This window comes from Hemicordylus capensis, chromosome 4, assembly GCF_027244095.1.
Source record: "Hemicordylus capensis ecotype Gifberg chromosome 4, rHemCap1.1.pri, whole genome shotgun sequence".
NCBI lineage: Eukaryota > Metazoa > Chordata > Lepidosauria > Squamata > Cordylidae > Hemicordylus > Hemicordylus capensis.
This window is the reverse complement of record NC_069660.1, coordinates 216,828,110-216,850,241: the sequence shown is the minus strand read 5'-3', so window position 1 is coordinate 216,850,241 and position 22,132 is coordinate 216,828,110. Positions and strand designations below refer to the sequence as shown.

Here is a 22,132-nt window from a genome sequence, read left to right as displayed (position 1 = left end):
TCGATGTCTGGATAAAACAAACTAGTCAATAACACCTGTCTGACTGTGTAAACAAGAAATAATAATTAACAAGCCGACCCTGCACAGAGCATCTGTTCGCTCTTTGGGGCCGGCTACCTCTCCCCCCCACCACCGGTTCCGCTGCCGCCTAGCCTTGATCCTTTGCGGCCGGGCCTGCCAGGCCCATTGCCGCTGCTTGCTGGCCTCTGCGGCCAGCCTCCTCTCCCCCACCCTCTTGCCCAGGCTGCCAGTCTCGCCTCGGCCACCCGGGCCCGCCATCTTCGCCTCGGCCGCCCGGGCCCACCGCCGCCTCAACTCAGCCGCCCGGGCCCACCGCCGCCTCGCCTCAGCCGCCCGGGCCTGCCGCCCCCGCCTCGCCTCGGCCACCCGGGCCAATCGCCGCCGCCTCGCCCGGGCCCGCTGCCTCACCTATGCGGCCGGGCCTGCAGCCACCATGGCCCGCCAGCCCGGCCCGCCGCTGGTTTAGTTCTCCTGGGTGCACTGCGCCTTAGCCAATCAGGCACCCCCGCAGCCCAGCCAATCAGCTGGGCTGCCGGGACACACGTTCGAAAGGCACACCCCGGAGAATTATATATATACATAATAATTTAATACACTTTATTTGTTAGCTGCTCCATAACAAATTGTTCTCTGGGCAGCTCACAACACAACATTAAAACATGAAATAAAAACAAACAACACATTAAATCATAACAAACCAAAAGGGGGGGAAAGGGGGGGAAAGAAAATACAAAATACAACACAAAGCAGTTTTAAAACTCTCTACAAATTAGTTTAAAATCAAAATTTAAAAGGCCTGCATGAACGGTCAGTGAGAGCGAGCGAAGGGTCGCGGCGGGGTCTTGGTCGGGGAGGGGGCCAATCTGATCATAGCCTAGCGGGTTGGGACTCTGGTTTCTTCCCCTTCCCAATCCTTATGCTCCTGGTAATTATGATGATTCAAAATATTTCTATATACTGCTTACCCAGTGCGATACTGCCTCAAGATGTGGCGATCGCATTCACACGGGCTGTACAAATTCTTGGAGACTGGATCTACCAGTGGCCATGTTAACTGTGTCAAGCTCCATGTTCAGAGTTGGCATCCTTCTGAGTGCCAGCTGTTGGGGCGACACATAACACTGGGTGGATCTTGCTTTTGTGCCCTGCTTGAAGCTTCTCTGGAGCTTATGGCTGGACTAGATGGACCCACGTCCTGATGCAGCAGGGTTGCTTCTGTGGTCTCAAATGGGTTGGAGGGCCAAACTGCACAGATTCCCAGGAATATCTGTTTGTTTTTTTCACTGAATTGTGTGCCGCCTTGGCACAATATCAGTGTTAAGTGTGGTAGGCAGTATTGTGGACTGCACTGGAGATGCTGCAGGGAAGACAGGGCACAAAGTTCCAGTAAATGAGTGCATTTTCCAGCAGACGGGTCTCTTATTCTCCCCACTCCTGCTCACTTGCTGTGTGTGGACTGCTCCAACTTTTTTATATTAGTGATGTTTGATAGACATGATTAGGATCATAACGTACGGTTCAAAGGTTAACACTTACCTTCCACAAAGTTGCATGAGCACTGTGTTGGTGTGTTCTTATCTGCAGCTATACAACTTTTATGGTAGAGTCTGATTTTTACAAAAAGAATGGATCTTCTTGTCTGGATTTTTCAGGTCATGAGTCCTAGTTCGGAAACTGTGCGGAACGGAAAGCTGGTCTTGTGGTAGCAAGCATGACTTGTCCCCATAGCTAAGCAGGGTCTGCCCTGGATGCATCTGAATGGGAGACTTGATGTGTGAGCACTGCAAGATATTCCCCTCAGGGGATGAAGCCGCCCTGGGAAGAGCAGAAGGTTTCAAGTTCCCTCCCTGGCTTCTCCAAGATAGGGCTGAGAGAGAGTCCTGCCTGCAACCTTGGAGAAACCGCTGCCAGTCTTGAAAGACAATACTGAGCTAGATAGACCAATGGTCTGACTCAGTATATGGCAGTTTCCTAAGTTCCTATGTTCCTAAAAAGGTCTTTACCTTTTTAGAAAAAGAACAAAAAGAACAAAGTGAAGAAGCTAGGTGAACCTCATGTGGGATTGAAGTTTTATTAAATTTAGGGTTGATCTTGCTTATGGAGCAATATTGGGGAGCAAATAGCTGCTTTGGAAAGGCAATTTTGGGAAATAGTAGAGTTTTGAGGGGGTCAGCTCTCCCCTTCCAATACGCCATAGTTCTAATCTAAACCAGGCTCTTCAATGGCTAATGAAAAACAAACAAACCTCATGCATTCCTCATAATATGTAGTTCAGCACTAACTAGTTGGTTTCTGTCAAGGAGTTTTCTTACTTTATCAATCTAAAGATAACTCTTCCTTGTTACTTTGCAATATCCAGGGTTTGTTGCTCCTGAGGGCACCTCTCTTTGATGATGATTATCGGTGGGCTATTGTTTTTATTAACAGCTTCCCCCGCCTATTTGTCCCTGCTTTTTGATATTACTTTTGAGACTTGAAATGAAAGGGGATGGTTTCTGTCCCAGACTAGAAGTTTTTTCAGAAGTCTAATTTTTATTAGCTGAAGCAGGGACATCAGCAATGGTTGAGCAGCATCTGACAGCACAAAGATTCTCGTTATAGTTCACAATAGATTTTCTCCCTTGTGTTGGTATAATATTAGCTGATGAAAAATGCTAGAAAACACAACAAAAGGCAGAACTCCTTTGATCATGCCCAGGATATATGAAAATACTAGATCTTGTACACTTGCCCAAAGTGAAACCAGGCAAATCGGGGCTGTTCGACTTAATTTTTCAAATGTAGATCATAAAGGTTGGGAAAATAAAGAGAAGGAGGTTCTGAAGGGTTTTAATAAAGGCTGGAAGGTATAGGGTAACAATAAGAAAAAAAGGGAAAAGACTTTTGTATATTTGACAAATTTGCAGAAGAGTGTCTTTTGGGTGAAGTTTTTGTCACATCTGCATACGAATATGAATACAACAAATATTTATATACTGCTTTTCAACAAAAGTTCCCAAAGCGGTTTAGATAGATATAAATAAATAGGCTCCCTGTCCCCAAAGGTCTCACAATCCAATAATATTTTTTTTTTTAAAGATAGACACCAGCAACAGCCACTGGAGGGATGCTGTGCTGAGGATGGATGTGGCCAGTTGCTCTCCCTCTGCTCAGTAAAGAGAATCATCACTTTTAAAAGGTGCCTCTTTGCTCAGGTAGCAGGTGAGATGCTATCCAAACATTCTGTCTTCTAAATGACTATTGAAAGAATCTGAACCAACAATCAATATGGAACCTGAATTACCAATCAAAAAAACTGCAGGAGCCCTCTTCTCTTTTGCCCCTTGCTACTGTGGAGGTGGGGAAGGAAGGACCAAAAGGGGCAGCAAGGGGAAGAAGGATACAGCAAGGTTAGAAAAGGGCAGAGTCAGAAGAAAAGTGGGGAAAGAAGCAGCAAGAAAAATAAATGAGGCAGCGACAAGAACAACCCTGTAAAAGCAATAATACTAACTGATCTCCTACTAAATAATTAATTTGATTTGGGCAGGGTGTTTAGCAAGTTACAAAAGTGGCTAGTGCTGAACGCTGAAAACAGCTAGCACTTCTGAAAAACAAATTTCTCCCCAGCCCCTTTATTTGTTTTAGTGGACTTTCATCTTGCATTGATCCCTGACAAGTTGAATGGTATTATGACATTATACTTGCTGGACTGGATTGCCATGGATAAATTAAATGGATGCATTACAGTTGTTCTCATACACACACACACACACACACACACTCCTCGGTCTCTATCACAGTTTTTAAAAAGCATGTTAAATCTTGGTTTTTTACCAGGCTTTTATATGACTGTCTCTGCTGCTGCTTCTTTGTTTTTTGTACTGTTCTTATGCTTGTGTTTTAAATTTTTAATCAGATTTGTTTTATATTTTTAGCTTAATATTTTAATTGTGTCATTTTTATAATTTTGTTTTTAATTTTGTGTAAACTGCTGGGATTGTTTTAATGAAAGGTGGTATATAAATTTAACAATAAATAAATTATATATATATATATATATATATATATATATATATGTATATGTATATATACACACACACACATATGCCGTCCAAGCTACAGCAGCATACGAGTGAAAATCTTCAGTGCAGAGAGAGAGAGAGACAGAGAGAGATTTTCCCCAAGCTAAAAATAAACCAGAGAAGGAAAGTTAAAGATAAATAACTAATTGTATTCTGGAGCTCTCATTGCAGGTGCTTTTGTGAATCTGTTATTCAGTGGGTTTCCTAGAGAGGGCAGCAAATGACAATCAAAGCCTTCATTGTGGACTATAGGATGCACTGAGCTCTGTAAAGGCCTCTGATGTAAGAGTCTTGTGACCTTCCAACGTGACCAGAGGGGCCCAGAACAGCACAGCACTGACAGGGCAACAATCTTCCAAGTTGTGCAAATGTCTACCAAGGCTACTGAGAAAATGCAAATCACAACAGAGCTGATTGATCAGACGGAGACCAGTCTGCTTGAATGCAAAGTGTGCTTTGAAAAATACAGCCAGCAGAAAAAACAACGGCCAAAGAACTTACCATGTGGACATGTTATGTGCCTGGAGTGTGTCTTGTCTTTAGCTCACCCCCGCAATTTCAAGTTGGAATGTCCTTTCTGTCGAAGAGCTTGCAAGTCTTCTGAGACCAGTGACTGCTTACCTTTGTTACACCTGATGGAAATCTTGAACCCTTCAGTTAATAATGCTCTGGTTCCAGGAAGGAAAATTGGAAGAGGTGAGGATTTGGCTACATCAGTATCTCAAGTCTTAACATTCAGTCTTTCTTTTGGAGGATGGGGGACACTGATCAATCCAACAGGCATCGCTGTGTGTCAGAGGTCTGGCTGTGTAGCAGTAGCTCACGATGGCAAGAAGAGGATTAAGCTGTTTACTTTCAATGGAAGCTGCATACAGCAATTTGGAGAAAGAGGAGAGGCAGGAAATGACATCAGGTATCCGACCGATGTCACAGTCACGTTGGATGGGCACATCGTTGTCACCGACAGTGGGGACCGTTCTGTCAAAGTGTTTGATTTTAATGGCAGAGGCAAGCTAGTAATCTCAGAATCTTTTTGTTTACCATGGGGTCTGGATACTATGCCTCAGAATGATATTATCATGACTGATTCAGATGCAGGTGTTTTGTACCGCTTGACAGCTGACTTTAAAAGGGGGGAATTAAAGGGAGTGAAAAAGATGTGTTCTAACTTGTGTAACCCAAGAAAGGTGGCTGTTTCTCAGACCTCTGGAGCTATCACAGTAATAGAGCATATGATGGGGAAAGGTCCAAGCTACAGCAGCATACGAGTGAAAATCTTCAGTGCAGATATGAAGTTCATTAGTCAGGTGGACAGTTTTGGCCTCAGTCTAGTATTTCCTTCCAAAATCAGTGCCAGTGCCGTAGCCTTCAGCAGGGAGGGTCATATAATAATAACGGATGCCTATAACCAAGCAATATTTTGCCTTGGAAAACCTGAAGAGTTCCCTGTATGTAAACCCCTCGTTACCCAGGGTCTGTCTTACCCTTTGGCCCTGACTTACACAGAAGATAATTCTCTGATTGTCTTAGATAGTGGAGATCATTCTTTAAAAGTGTATACCACTAGCTGATATATACGCAGGATGCTTTCATACAGCCCAGAACAAACTGAAATGGTCCACAAAGAAAGTATATGGTGGTTCTTTATGCAGAACTCCCAGACTCCTGTGGGAATTGCTGGTACGTATGAGTCCTATGGAATCCAGTCTACCTGATGTGGCTAAAGTCAGCTGTGCTCATAGGAATTATTGCAGTAAGCTGTATATGAACAACTCAAATCCTTTCTGTGTTAGGTTATGGACAAGAACAGTTTCTCCTGGGCGATAGATTGTTCCTGTGAAAGCACTCTTTCATCTAGACTGCATGGCCCTCTATGCCAGCAAATTAGTGTTTAGGAGGATAGACAGCAACTTCTGCATTAGTATAAGGTCATGATTTATGACACTGCACTGCCAATTGTGAGCTGGCCCAGGAAATGCCACACTGGAACAGTTGGTGCTGCTACACTGGGAACAGCTGCGGTCACCAGACGCATTACAATGTCATTATATAAAGCAGTTAAGCAGAACAAAATGGGGCAAAGAAGGAGCATGTTGGGGCCAGGATGGTAGTATGCATAGGGATGATTCATTTCTGTGTCAGCATAACATTATTTCACACAGTTTGGAGCCAACTTAGCTGGTGCAGACTTGCATGCCTAGGATGAACAGTGAAGCCTTTTCAATAGTGCTGCACAGGATGCACTTTTTGTGGGACAGAGCTGCAGCTGCTTCTTTGGCCTCACACGGGTCTCTGTATCTACCAATGTATATTGCTCCAATGCACTTTTGTAACGATGCAGATCTATATAGGGGCTGACTGCTGATTTCATCACATTAATACAATTCCATTGCAGATTTAAAAGAACCGTGATTTAATTGTATATATCTATGTACATAAAGCTGCTTGGGCCTCACTGACTCACTGACTGACATGAAACTCCCAGACCAAACCACAAAAGATAGAAACATGCCATTTTTGCAAGTAGGTTCCAGACCTCGCCCAAAAAACGGGAAAAGAGAAAAGAAAAAACCTGGGGAAATTTATTCAGTTCCCAGATAATGCAGAAAAACTGTCGCACTGGAAAAGCATTAATTAGAATTAGGGTTCAAACAAACTTTGGCAGTTTTCTTGGGTACTTTTAGACACAGCAAGTCCAAACTTTGTGGTATGAGAGGCACACTTGCAAAGTGCAAGCTGTTTGATTGGTATATCTATATTATCATGCTAAATCTCTTCTTTGGATGAATGTGAAGGCCAGACTACAAGCTATATGCTGTTGCATGTATCTTTTCTTTGACATTTTATTTTGTTAATGAAAAATGGCCCCCAATACTTCAAGTGGCTGGAAGAGAGAAGCTGAGCAGTCCTCCTATTTTCATTCTTCCACTGAGATTTGTAATCTTAGGGGACACTTTCAGTAAAAACAAAAGAAAGATACACATAAAATAAAAGATACACATGGTGGCATATAACATGTATTTCGGCCCTAATAGTCATAATCTTTGACCATTTTTATTCTAGGATATCCAGATTGGGGTCGGGGGCTCATAAATTATTCCCCTTCTTATTACTGGGAACTACTACAACGGATGACCATTCTTCTTGGAGCATACTCATTGCATTAAAAACAGCCAATCTGCCCTACCACTGTATCTTCTCCCCCTGGGAGCTTCTCCCCCAGCTTAGGGCCACTTCTGGGACACCAGATAGCTAATCACTTATTGTGCTATAGAAGCAACCAATGATGCATCTACAAAAGACCCCTGCTAACTTGGCAAAGAGGCACCTTTTAATGTGGTGATTCTCTTTATTTAGCAGGTGGAGAGAGACTGGCCATATCCACCCGCAGCACAGTACCTCCAGTGACTGTTGCTGGTGTCTATCTTATGTTTCTTTTTAGATTGTGAGCCCTTTGGGGACAGGGATCCATCTTATTTGTTTGTTATTTCTCTGTGTAAACTGCCCTGAGCCATTTTTGGAAGAGCGGTATAGAAATTGAATTATTATTTTATTTTTATTATTATTATTATTATTATTATTATTATTATTATTATTATTAATAATAAAGGATTATCACAGATATTTTAGCTACTAGGGCTGGGTGCCAGGGTGGGGTGGGAATACAGTAGCTTGAACCTGTAAGTTCGAATTTTTTTCTTACATAACATCCTTTGATAGATTAAAAAGGAAATCCATAAGTGACTCATGAGAGACCACAAACCTTTTTTTTAAAAAAAAACTTCAACATCCAGATGGGGAGAAGCCAGAGTCAAAATAAGAGCTATAAAATTTGAGATTTTACTTAAATCAGCTTGTATTCAGAAATATTTAGTAACAGTAATAAAGTAGCAAGTCCAATGCCTCTTGTGTAAATCACCTGTGGTATTATGTCAGCCCCCCACGGGCAAAATGGACCCCACGATTCACTTTCATTATATAAAAATATAAATTTTTATTATTACTTCTCACATGTATATCCCACTCTTCCTCCAAGGAGCTCAGGGCAGTGTACATGGGGAACTCGCATTTTATCCTCACAACAACCCAGTGAAGGAGGTTAGCTTGAGGGTTAGTGACTAGCCCAAAAGGACCCAATGAACCTCATGGCTGAACGGGGATTTGAACCCATGTTATCCTGATCTTTGTCCACACTCTAACCACTATACCACACTTCCTCTCTTAATGTAACAGAAGCTCAAGGAAAGTTTACTCCTGCATATATAAGATTATATGGAATATAGAAGAGAAGGCAACTTTCAGAAAGTGGAGCTAAGAATGCCTTTTAGGCTCTGATACATTTTTTAAAAGCGTGAATATGGGTAATGCAGCCCATAACAGTCATTGATTTGAATGATAGGTTCTAGAAATGTGTTATTTATTTTGATTGAGATGAGACATGCTTCCTGTTCTGATGAACAGATGGCATTTTTGTGTGCCTCGAGGTAGGGGAAGTTTTGCTTATCAGGTATGTGGGAGACGCAGACTGCAATGTCTTTTGTCCAAGAAAAAGGTTAGGATAATTTCCTACTTGATGTTTCTTTCCATGGAAACAGCATTGCAACAACTCCCTCAATTATATCATATCACACTTCCATAAACATGAACAATCCGTTCTTAGTTGCAACTTAGTTGCCCCTTAACAGCTTTCAAAAGGATGTGATCTTTTATAGGAATCTTAGGTGTTCCCTGCCTATAATTAAAACAGAAAGCCTGTGGGGTCGGTGTGCTGACTGCATCTGGAACTCCATGGGGGGAAATCAGCTGAGGGGTGGGAAATGGCTGAAAGGGAACAGGTGAAGAGCTTGGGGAGAATGCCTGAAAGGGAAAACATTTGGAGGCAGTTGGGGCGGTGTGGAGGGGGTCAGGAATGGCTGCGTGGGAAAGGATTAAGGCTCTCTTCATTTGCCACTCCTCCATTCAAAATTGCTCCCCTCCTTGAAGCCATGTTTAATTTGTGGTTTTTTTTTAATGATCATTGGGGTTTCCTTATAAGAAAGGTGTAGGTTACCCTTCATGAGAGCATGTATCTATAAGTGGCAGCATTGCCCTTCAAAGTAAAGCAATACTCAGGAAAGAATGGGGAGGGGCACTTGCAAACATTTTGAAGTTGTGAATTATAGATGTGAGCCATTCATAGCAAATACAGTATGTGTGTATTTTATACTTGAGTCAGGGCTGGCTCCAGGTCTGAGGGGGCCCTTGGCAGAACACCTGCCCCCTTCCTTCATGAAAGGACAGGCAGCCCTCACCCCCCAAATCCATTGTGGTGAGGCTTACCTTGCCATTATCTCAGGGAGAGACTTCCATGTGTGGATGAGATGGCCTAGAGGAAGTGATGATGATGATGATGACTACATTTATATTCCACTCTTTCTCCAAGGAGCCCAGAATAGTGTACATGGTTACGTTTCTCCTCACAACAACCCTGTGAAGTAGGTTAGGCTGAGAGAGAAGTGACTGGCCCAGAGTCACCCAGCAAGTATCATGGCTGAATGGGGATTTGAACTTGGGTCTCCCTGGTCCTAGTCCAGCACTCTAACCACTACACCACGCTGGCTCTATGACAGCAGCAGAGTTCTAGCTCTGCCATTGCAGGGCGCCTTAGGGATTGGTCATGGACTCTCTGAGGGTTCCAGGGTCTCAGCAAGTGTCCAAGAGCACTGAACCCTGATGCCTGCCTGACTTGAGTACTAAAATGGAAGCACAAGGTGAAAGTCACTCTCTACATGGTCCTATCAGTCTGTGTTTCAGATGACTTGCCCATGAGTTTAAAGTCTTCAAAGCAGAGAGTATGACTGGTTTATTGGTCTGGCTATGAGATACATGTTTAGGTAAATTCTGAGCAAATGACAGATAGAGATGCAAATTCTAAGGACCCACTACATGACCTATTTGGATTTTTTTGGTATCTTATCAACAGACCCGTTTTATAAATGGCTAGAAGCAGCAAATGCCCTTAATGTTTTTATTTCAAGAAAAAATAAATTATTTCCTCTTTTGGAATGATTTTATAGAGCATGGGATGTGACATTATGGTGAAATTTACTTATGATGTGTGAATCTGTGAAAGTACGCAAATGGACTGCCACTTTATAGAAAGTTGGTCATTATTTATTATGTTTTGGAAAGCTATATTTAAAGAGTGTCCGCATCCTTATACACTATTCTCTCTTTAATATGGAAAGTTGTATTATTCTTCATGTGCTGATTTCTGAAAGTGTAATTAAAAACAATACACTTGTCCTGGATCCATAAATAATAACCCAGCCATGTTTACGAGTTGGCCTCCTGCTTTGTTTTACCAGGAGCCCATAGTCTCAATTCAGGATTCATATTCACAATAGAACTGCAGGGATCCATTTCAGCCATACTTGCATACCAGACATTCTTTATTGTCATGATGAAGAGAGTGAATGCTTTTTAGGAAGGGGTGAATAATGGAAGGCTTGTCCTTTCCACAGCTTACGCTCATTTATGTTGTACATGTTGCAGACTGACTGTGGCAGTTAATTGCTATTTAAGGGTAAGCAATTCATTTTGCAGCTCTGAAATCATGTACAAAAATGAGAACTAAAAGTTAGTGTGGTGAAACAAAAGCCTCAGATATAAGACAGTTGAATGTCTAATCTCACTTTAAATGTTCATTGCTGTGTTTTGCATAAGCTGGAAAGATTCATTGGATAATATCAATATCCCTGCCCTGCTCTCTTTCTCTCACACACAAGTTACTACATTGTTTCTGGCTGCCTATCACAAAACATACTGCCATAGTGATTAAAGTACTAATTGAACTAAAGAAAGCTGCCTTCCTCTCCCCCACCCTTTTCTGTTACCTAAGCAATTTGTGTGTTTCTGTTTTAATAAACTGAAAAGAGATTGTTGGTGGATTTCCTAAAAGACCTATAGATTTGTGATGTGTATTGAGCAGGTATCAGCCCTATAATCAGCCCTATATCAGGCTATAATTTCTGGTCCCCAGATTTTAATGGCTTGGGAAAGAGACAAACATGACACATATTTAAATACTGTCTGAAATCTTGTTAAACCCCTTTTTGCTACATCCAGAAATTGCTTTAATCACATAGCCGAGTGGGGCTTGGATGGGGCCTTGTTGTTAGTTGAGACCTCTTTGGAACCTCTTGCTCCAACTCAGATCTGCGCATAACATAATGCCCACTTCCTTGACTACTATTAACATGATTGTGCCTACACGTCCTCCCCCAGCCCACTGAGCCCAAGTGACCCCACTGATATACAGGAGAATTGTGCAGTAGGAGCTGGTGGACATTGGGGTGGGAGGGCAGGGTAGAATCCAGTCACTGAGGCAGGAGCCTACCCCCACCTCACTGTCCATTATTGTTGTTGTTGTTGTTATTATTATTATTATTATTTCAATTTCTATACCGCCCTTCCAAAAATGGCTCAGGGCAGTTTACAAAGAGAAAGAACAAACAAATAAGATGGCTCCCTGTCCCCAAAGGGCTCACATTCTTAAAAATGTGTATTTACCCAAGCCTGCCAGCACAGAGGAAAATAGAAGCGGGGGGGGGGGGGGGCAGGGGAGACAGAAAAGCAGGGACAGAAAGCAGAAAAGCCAGGGCAAAAAGCAGAAGCAAAGAGCAGAAAGAGGGACAGAAGGGAGAAAGCATAGATTGCATCTCCCCTGCCACCAAACAAACACACTAGTAAAAGATCTGGCTTACCATCAGCCAGGGAAACCTCCATAGCAGGAAGCTTCCTTAATCCCCACTCTCCTGCCTGTAATAACTTCCTTTTTCGGTCTTACCAGCTGGAACAGCTGCTACTCAAGGTGCTCCAGCCAGTTTGATTCCTAGGGGGCTCCTCCTGTCACTGCCCCCAGGAAGAAGGGGAACATGTGTTAAAAATATTTTCCCTGAAGCAACCAGGAAGTGAATTTTTACCCATTATTTTAGTTCTTCCTGGGGGCAGTGCCAGGAGGAGCCCCTTAGGAATCAGACTGACTGGTGCAGCTTGAGTAGCAGCTGTTCCAGCCAGTAAGACCAAAAGAGGAAATTACAGGCAGGGAAGGAGGGGCCTGAGAAAGCTCCCTGCTCTGGAGATTTCCCTGACAGCCAGTAAGTCTGATTTTTACTAGCTTATTTTTGATTGGGGTGTGGGAAGGGAAGTCCCTCCTCTCCTTACTGACCAGCCACCACTGGAATTGCAGGCAATGAAGCAGGCTGGTAGACAGCTTGAGTGTCATCGGTGAAAAGCTTGGAATGAATATGACCAAATAAGGACTAGAGCCCATCATGGGGCCTACTCTGTGGCAGTGATGGGGATGAAGAAATCTTACTTCTCTGCCACCATTGTGTCCACTCAATGTCATCCAGCAGAACTTTCTTGAGTGGTTCAGAGTCTCTTAATGAGAGTCCCACAGACCATCAAATTGAACATTCAGCAGCCTGCTGTGACCAATTTGGATTACATTTTGTGGATAAAATTGCTGATATCCACATTGACTTGGATGCTAAAGTTTCTGCTGAACTAAAACTGGGTGTTGCCAATGCACCATCTGGTCTTGTCAGATTGGTGTTGCCTGAGGAGCTGTACAGGCCGCTTGAAAGTCTGAGGCCTGCCACATGCATGCCCGACCCTTGCCGTTTGTGGTTGGTGAAGGCGGCCAGGGAGGAACTGGGTTCATAGGTGGTGGGGGTGATAAATGCCTCCTTGAATCAAGGGGTGGTCCCTGCTATCTTAAAGGGGAGTCAGCCCCTCCTAAAAAGCCTTCACTGGACCTAGCTGATTTAAACAACTTTTGGGCAATTTCTAACCTCCCATTTAAGACAGTGCATTGGGACTCGTGGTTGCAGCTCAGCTCCAGGTAGACTGGATAGAACTGGTCACTTAGATGATTTCCATTCTGACTTCCAAGGCAAATATGGGATGGAAACTGTCTTGGCCACCCTGGTGGATGACCTACATCAGGAGATAGAAGAAGTGTGGCTCTGTTGATTCTCCTGGACCTCTCAGTGGTTTTTGATACCATTGTCCATGGTATCCTTCTGGGAATTTTCTCTGGGTTGGTACTTGTGGGTAGGGATGTGCACGAAGCATATCGTGCACATTTGGAGGGGGTGGAGAGTAGGTGCTTTAAAAGGAGGAAGGCAGGTCTTATCTGCCTCTCTGCTGCTCCACTGCAGCGCTGTTGGTATTAAAAGCCATGCCACACAGCTGCAGTGTTGCTCCCAGCAGTCCAAGGGTGGCGTCAGCATGTAAATGGTGTCCATGCATGCACAGCACTGTAGCCATGCTGCACAGTGTTTAATACCAACAGTGCCGGGGGGGGGGATGGAGGGGCAGGTAAGACCTGCACTTCTCCTCTTAAAACGCTCGCTTGCCACCCGCCAAAATGATCTGGCTGGGGCAGCTCGAAGCATTTCAGTGCCTCAGATTAGAGATGCCGAAATGCTTCATGCACATCCTTACTTGTGGGCACAGTTATACAGTGACTCTGGTCCTACGTGGAGGGTCATACTCAGAAGGTGGTGCTGGAGGATGCCTGCTCCACCCCTTGGTCTCTCTCTGGCCTATGGGGTGCTGTAAGGATTCATTTTGTCCCCCGTGCTGTTTAACGTCACTGGGAAAGGTCATCTATGGGTATGGGCTGTGGTGTCATCAGTATGTGGATTATACCCAGCTCTACTTGTCATTTGAGTCAGCAGATAGCAGGGAGACAGTGGATATTCTTAACTGGTTTTTGTAGGCGGTGTTGGGCTGGATAGGGGGAAACAGGCTGAAACGTAATCCAGATAAGATGGAAGTGCTCTGGGTTGGTAAAACTGATTATTCAAGTGGTACACCTGGTCTTGGATAAGGTCACACTCCCCCTGAAAGATCAAGTTTGCAGCTTGGGGGTGCTTCTAGACCCAGTGCTGTCCTTGGAGGCACAGATGGCAAGTGTGAGCAGAAGTGTCTTCTACCAGCTGATACTCCAGCTACGACCCTATTTGGATAAATCAGACATGACCTCAGTCACTCATGCTTTGGTGACATCCAGATTGGACTTCCCAATGTGCTTTGTGTGGGGTAGCCCTTGAAGACAGTTTGGAACATAAGAACAGCCCTGCTAGATCAGGCCCAAGGCCCATCTATCCAGCATTCTATTTCATACAGTAGCCCATTAGATGCCTCTGGGAAGCCCATAGGAAAGTGCTGAGGGCATGGCCTCTCTCCTGCTGTTGCTCCTCTGCAACTGGTATTTAGAAGCCTCTTGCCTCTTATGCTAGAGATGGCCTAAAGTCCTCAGACTAGTAGCCATTGATAGACCTGCATCTTCCACAAATTTGTCTAAGCCCTGCTTAAAGCCATCCAAGCTGGTGGCTGTCATCACATCTTGTGGCAGAGAATTCCACAAGTTAATTATGCTCTGTGTGAAAAAGTACTTCCTTTTCTTGGTCCTAAATTTCTTGGAAATCAGTTTTATGGGATGACCCCTGGTTCTAGTGTTATGAGAGGGATACAAAATTTTCTCTCTCCACACTGAGCATAATTTTATAGCTCTCTATCATGTCTTCCCTCTGTTATCTTTTTTCTAAGTAAAAAGCCACAGGTGTTGTAGCCTTTCCTCATAAGGAAGATACTCTAGGCCTCTAATAATCTTGGTTGCCCTCTTTTGCACCTTCTATAATGTCCTTTTTGAGGTATCATGACCAGAACTTTACAGAGTACTCCAAATGCGGCCACACCATATATTTATACAAATTTTTAATCAATGATTTAATTATTTGATTAGATTAATGATTTAAGGGCATTATATTAGCAGTTTTGTTTTCAACCCCCTTCCTAATGATTCCAAACATGGAACTGGCCTTGTTCACAGCTGCTGCACATTGAGTTGACATTTTCAACAAGCTGTCCACCACGACTCCAAGATCTTTCTCTCCTGGTCAGTCACTGACAGCTCAGACCACATAAGCATATATGTGAAGTTGGGGTTTTTTGTCCAAATATGCACCATTTTATACTTGCTAACATTGAACCGCACCTGCCATTTTGTTGCCCACTCCCCCAGTTCGGAGAGATCCTTTTGAAGCTCCTCACAATCTGTTTTGGATTTCACTACCCTAAGTAGTTTGGTGTCATCTGCAAATCTGGCCACCTTGCTGCTTACCCCAACTTCTAGATTATTTATGAATAAATTAAAAAAAACTGGAACCAGTACAGATCCCTGGGGGGCCCTACTTCCGTCCGTTTAGAAAACTCTCCATTTATACCTACCTTCTGTTTCCTGTCTTTCAACCAGTTATCAGTCCACACATGAACCTGTCCCTTTATCCCATGACTGCTAAGTTTTCTCAAGGGTCTTTGATGAGGAACTTTTTCAAAAGTCCAAGTATTCTATGTTGAATTGATTGCTGTAATGACCTGCCTTGGCTGACTGCCCAGCAGCTGTGAAAACCACTCTTTTCAGAGAGGAAGGGAGAGCTGACAGACAGGAACAGAGACGAAGAGTAGTCACAAACGTTGCCAGAAATCAACACTGGGAATTCTACAGGATCAGGAGTAAACATGAATCGTGGTCAGTCTCAATAAACAGGTCGAGATGGCAAGGTCAAGGTTGCTCACGGTAGGGCTGGTCACCATGGACGTTGTTTCCAGCACAGACCCAGCTTTCAGGCTGCTCTAAATAGGCAGTGTACTGAGAGTCCTGCCTATCACTGCAGCTGAGCCTTGTCAGGGAAATGTGGCTGGGTCGGAGCTAGAACCTGTTCCTTCTGGCCAGCCTCTCCAACCTATGGTGTTCCTCCCTCTGAGCCTGTACTCTGGCCAAATGTCACTGCCAGGGATCTGGAGCAGGCACCTCGACTTCAGCAGCCTCGGAGGCGTCATCAGGAGGGAGGGAGGGAGGGAGGGAAGGAGGCAGAGGGGCCTGCAAGCCTGTCAGCTCTGGCTCTGCTGAGTCGACCGGAGTTTTAGCCTGCTCCCCCCTGCTCTGGGTCTTCATCTGAGGAATCCTCCTCCATGACTCCCATGGGAGTAATAAAAATCACCCTTATCCATGCCTGTTGACACTCTCAAAGAACTCCAAAAGGTTGGTGAGGCAAGATTTACTTTTGCAGAAGCAATGCTGGTTTTCCTTCAGTAGGGCCTATTCCTCTATATGCTTAACAATTTTGTCCTTCTCTATGCTTTCCATAAATTTGCCTGGAACAGACGTTAAGCTAACCAGCCTGTAATTTCCTGGATGCCCCCTGGATCCCTTTTTGAAAATTGATGTTACATTGGCTACTTTCCAGTCCTCTGGTACAGAGCCTGATTGTAGGGAGAAATTACATATTTTTGCAAGGAGGTTGGCAATTTCACGTTTGAGTTCTTTAAGGACTCTCGGGTGTCTGTAGGTTCAAGTTCATTACATCTTGTTATCTCTTTTTGTCAGAAACAATATTGCAACTTTGTTATTATAAATTTTCCACACCATAAATAATGTTGCCTTTACTGAGATTGTTCATGGCTTGAACAAATGCCTGCCGAAGTCAGTGACAAAGCCTCTGTTGACTTTTATAGACAATGCTATAGCGAATATCTGATGCTAACATTCATTCATTCATTCATTCATTGTACATTTATATCCCGCTCTTCCTCTAAGGAGCCCAGAGCGGTGTACTACATACTTTAAGTTTCTCCTCACAACAACCCTGTGAAGTAGGTTAGTCTGAGAGAGAAGTGACTGGCCCAGAGTCACCCAGCAAGTCTCATGGCTGAATGGGGATTTGAACTCAGGTCTCCCAGGTCCTAGTCCAGCACTCTAACCACTACACCACACATAGCATCTTACTAATAAAGTAAAACTTTATTTCTTTAAATGTCATTTAATTCCACATACTACTGCGAACAAATTTCACATCAACTATGGCATTGAGACCAAAAGAAAAAGAAAATAAGTGTTTTTCACTGAGAGGAGTTTTTCACTTTTCATAACTGCCACATCAGTTTAACATTCCCTAATGTATGCTGTCAGTAGTTATAAGGTGAAATAAGGCAGCATGGTTTCTTCTCATAATTTTTAGAGCAATGGAGTAGAGAATGCTCTCCCTCAGAATTTTAATGTAATTAAATCTTAATGTCATTAGAATAAATTACTCTCACACAGATTTGATAACGCGATACATAAATAGTTGCTTACATTCCGCGCAGTGTGCCACTAATCCAAGAGTGGTTCAAACTGCTCCAAAGTCCGCCCACACTGCTAGTGAATGTAGAGGCTCTATGGCTAGCTACTAAGAATTGAGTCCTTGCTGTGGCAATGCTAGTCCCATTGAGAATGATGGGAAGTCACTGCTATAGAAATGACACAATTCTTAGTAGCCATGGAGCCTCTCCGCATTCACTAGCTGTATGGATGGGCTCTGGGGTAGCATGGAATCAGTGTGTGTGTGTCCTACTCTTGGATCAGTGGGGTGCTGCACAGAATGTAACTCACTATTATTAACAATAATGTTAATCCAGACTTGCTTACATGTCTTTTCTGCTGTGCTTCACAGAAACTGGAAAATACTGCTAAAATACTGTAGTGGGGTAATAACAGAAACCAAAAGATAATCCAGTTACTGAATAGGTTGAAAGATATTACATCAGGTTCCCTATGATCTTGGAAATATTAAGCAGATGTGGGCGTGGCTGATTTTGCCCCAATACATCTTAAGTAAAACTGTTCACCTGAAAAGATTGTTTTTAACAGTCCAGAGTATGTAGATAAATGCTGATCCATTTGCAATGGGGTAATCTTAATTATAGAAACTGATTGCAAAAACTCTTTGAATGTTCTGTTTAATCTACCGGGGGCAGGGCAGGGGGGAACAATAGGATATACATTATTCCACTGAAATTCAGTTTTACTTCCCAACGTTGTAAGTTCAACAAAATGAAATTGGTCCTTGCTAATACTGAATGGATTTGGTACAGTAATTCAAGGCTTATTCAAATAGCAGGCGGGTTGCATCCATTCATTGGATGCCTCTCCAGATTAATCTAGGAAATGAATATGATGTAACACAAACTCATATCATTAGTGTTATCAGTTTGGGCTGTCTTGATTGCAGCAAGTATATCTGTCACTAATCTTTTCCTAAAGTGTTGCCTGATGAAGGTTAACAATAGGTTAACCATGACAAAACAACCACCACCACCCAACCAGCTGCAATCCTATGCACATTTAGCTGGGAATAAGCCTAACTGAACTCAGTGAATTAAGTTAAATTAAATTAAGAATTAAGTTTCACTTAATTCAATGTCAGCATGTCTAGGATTGCACTGTTAACGTTTCTTGATACGCTCATGTTTAGAATGTGTCGCCTATCAGAATTTTGGGGGAAGGACAGAAACAGCTGCAAGCACTCTGGACTATTTTTTACAGCTTGAATTTATTTAAAAAAAAAAAAACACTATCTGAGAGTTTGAAGCTATGAGGTGGCTAAATATTGAACACTTAGGGTGCAGGGGCTCCTTTGGGGAATCTGAAGCAGGCGTAGTAAATTCACTAGTTACAGTCTGGGTGCCTACTTTCGGCCAATATACTTTACTTATTTATTTATAAATAGGACAAACAAGTATGGACCCACAACAAAACATCATCGTATATCCCTGGTTCCCATGTTTTAGTTGAACAGGTGGTGAAGCATGGTGAAAAAACAAAAGTTAGCAGCGAAGACAGGTGCCCCTACTTTCATGTGGGTCTTACTTTGTGTGCAAGTTTTATTTGTTCCGATTTTTGCAGTTGGGAGGTACCTGGCACTGCTGCTTTGTTCCAGCTCCTTTTTAACCAGCCCGAAAGTTTCAAGAGTTAAAGCTTGGTGTGGGGTCAGTATGTTGGCTGAGGTTGTAGGGAGAGAAAGGGATCATAGAATAGGTTATATCTAATTGTGAATGCTGTTAATTTAGAGCAGGCTTGCACAACATACGGCCCAGAGGCCGGATCCAGCCTGTGGGCACATTTCTGCAATGGAGCCAATGGAGGACTGGGGGTATAGGTGCTGCCACTGTGTGGCACCAGCTGCCCCTTGCCACCGCTCACCCTTGCTCCCAAGCCCCTCTGTTGCTGTTGGGGCCAGGAGCTGGCCCTGGTGAGCAGTGGGGGAAAGCGTGGCGGTAGCAGTAGCAAGGGGCTGTGGGACCAGGGGCAGGGGACACCCACACACCCCGCCCCTCTACTGCTGCTGAGGCTGGGAGATTCCAGGGAATGAGGGCATGCATGCGCCCTGATGGAGACACAGGTGCATGCGTACCCTCATTCTCAGTAGGCTCCCACCTTGGCACTGCTCTTTCTGCCCTTTCCCTCAGCAAGCTCGCCAGGGCCAGCTTACAGCCCTGCTGGGAGAGCCCTACAAAAGGCTGCTGCAGTGGAGGGCCAAACACAGGCCCACTCTCCCCTTGCTATTAAAAATGTAAATTAATTAAAGAATATATTTATTTTGCACATTTCTGTACCACCCCACATGCAAGGCTCTGGGTGGTTCATAATCTAAAATGTGTCTAATTAAAAAAATTGACATTATTAATTATTCTAAATTATTAAATTATTTTAATATTGATTAGTTATTTAAAATTCCTTTTTTAGTTTAAAATTGGCCTCTGCCTCCACACGCCAAGTCATGGTTGGTTTTGGCCCACCAGAGCATTTGAGTTGTGCATCCATGGTTTAGAGTGTGTGTGTGTGTACATACAAAGATCAGCAGATCAACAGATTCAGGGGGCAACTCCCCCTCAATTCCTCAGGAGAATGTAGACCCATCTGTATGCTATTTGGAAGGTTAATCCCACATACCAAAGGCTTAAATGTGTTAAATGTTAGGACTATGCACTGTCTCTGGTCTCAGTGACATAGGAGGAGAGACTAGTGAGTCAGAGGGCCAGAGGGTCAAGACATTGGTCATCCCTTCTCTACTGCTCTGACACTATCCCTTTGGAATGTAGATTGCTACTCTCAGGGACACTTCCTTCCTTCCAGCCACTTCCTTCTTCTTCCCTTCCTTCTACCTTGCAACATGCAAGCTCCTCTCCCCTGCACCATGTGTGCAGAGATGCAGAATCCATCTGCTTCCAGCTAGATAGATTGATTAGAGAATCTATCTCCTCACTTTCCTATCTAGAATGGAGTTCTCTAATAAATACTTATATTGATTTGAAACTATGAACGGGCTCCAAGTTATTTTATTCTCCGCATACACACATGCCTAACCAAATTCCGCTGTGTTGTTCCTCTGTGCACTCTGCTATAATGAAAAAGGGTTTCTACCAGAGAGAATTCCCAATATCAAACCCCTTCACCCTCAGAAACACAAAGCTGTGAAATGGCTAGTGAGAAAACAAAAATGTTTTAGACACCTTTCCCCCTCAGAAGTAGAAGCTCCACCCCATGACTGTCTTTTAAGTGCCCCCAGAGTCCATGACCATTCCACTCTATTAAGTTACATTGAGCAGTTTTGGATTTTGGGGGGCCTCTTTAGGGTTTTTTCCTTCAGGTTTTTGTGAAAGCAATGTATCTGAGGGATAGGGTGCTCCAGTTATATATCCTTAAGGATAATAAGTTTCCTAAATATTTTGGAAATAGATATAAGATATTTTAAGGACATTATACATTGTCACGACACTGGTCTCTCCACGGCCATTCTCTTGTCTTACTTCTCCCTTTCACCTCCCCCAAGCAGGGCCTCAAGAGTTTTTGAGAGGAGGGGGTTGGTTCACCTGAGTCCTTCTCCTCCAGGCTTCTTGAGGTCCCTCTCCAGAGGCCTCCACCACTTGCCCTCCAACTGCCCCTCATCACTGGCCAAGCCTGCATTAAATCACTCCTGACAAATGATGCATCCCATACCCCTGCTAATTGGACCTCCACCCTGCCATATCAGGCTGCTTTCACCCTTATCCTCCACAGCTGTGCCTCTGTCTGCTGCTGCCTCCTCCCTCACTCGCCCCCGCCCTTCTCCCGGCCCCTCTAGCCCAGATCTTTGGTCCCAGGGCATCTCGGCTGGCTGCTCGTCAGGCTGCTCTGCTGCCTGCTCCGCCTGGGGCCTCCCTGGCCTTGGCTGCCGAGGGGATGTCAGAGCTGGTAAGGCCGGGGGGTGGGGTGGGGTGGGGTGGGCGCCAGACACACATCATCAGTGCTTCCTCATCCAAAGAAAATGGACCATGTAGCACTACTCCTGGAAATTCTTCATATGGGGAAGTGGAGAGTGCTTACAAATATTAGTAAATATGGGTGCAGAGATGCTTTCTATCTCCATCTCAATATTTTTATGTTGAAATGACATACAAATGTATCACCTGGAACATTCCGCTTCTCCTGGATTAAAATTATAACACAAATTTCAAAATAAAAGCCCCTTATTTATATCTGCCCCTTCTGGTTTAATATGTTAATAGCAAAGAGACACTTATTTTAAAATAAAACTGTTTTTATTGATCACACTGTCACAAGTTTTAAGAAATGATTTATAATTCCCTTCATCACACAGTCTAGGTTTCCAACATTCACCTATCAGATGCTCTTATTAATTGTTCCACAACTTTCTGCAGCTCATCTAATTCCCCAACTGTAGTGATCAGCATCGAAATCTGATAAATCGTTTGTGACATGAGTAAGCATTTCAAAACATAAGCAATGCTGGTAATAACATGCACTACAAATTTAAAGTATATTTTTGAACACAAAAGTCTAAGCTTTCTGAAGAAATGCCTTTCTGTTCAGCTAAGGCATTTGTGAAAAGTGTAACCTGGTACTTCAATACTGTTTCTGACACTGGAATCAAATAAAAATCCATGTAGACAATGATTCAGAATACCGTGAAAAGTTGCCTGCACAAGTCCTGTTATAGCTGATCTCCATTTCCTGGGCAAAACAGAACAACCGTGATTCATCAAACTGAAGTCTCAGAAGATTTTTTCAAGGTAATATGAGGTGGCTGTTGTGTTGTCAATGCTGTTCTCTTTTTTAAAGTGTAAGGAAATGGCATTTATTTATTTATTTATTTATTTATTTAAGCACTTTTCAT

At 43.5% G+C, this 22,132-nt stretch overlaps 1 protein-coding gene across 1 annotated transcript; it reads left to right on the top strand.

Moving 5' to 3' along the window:
• Positions 1-4,399: 4,399 nt before the first annotated feature.
• Positions 4,400-7,674, top strand: NHLRC1 (NHL repeat containing E3 ubiquitin protein ligase 1). The gene has a single exon (XM_053247439.1). It carries the CDS (start codon positions 4,451-4,453, stop codon positions 5,651-5,653), a length of 1,203 nt encoding a protein of 400 aa, XP_053103414.1. The 5' UTR covers positions 4,400-4,450; the 3' UTR covers positions 5,654-7,674.
• The last annotated feature ends 14,458 nt before the right edge of the window (positions 7,675-22,132 follow it).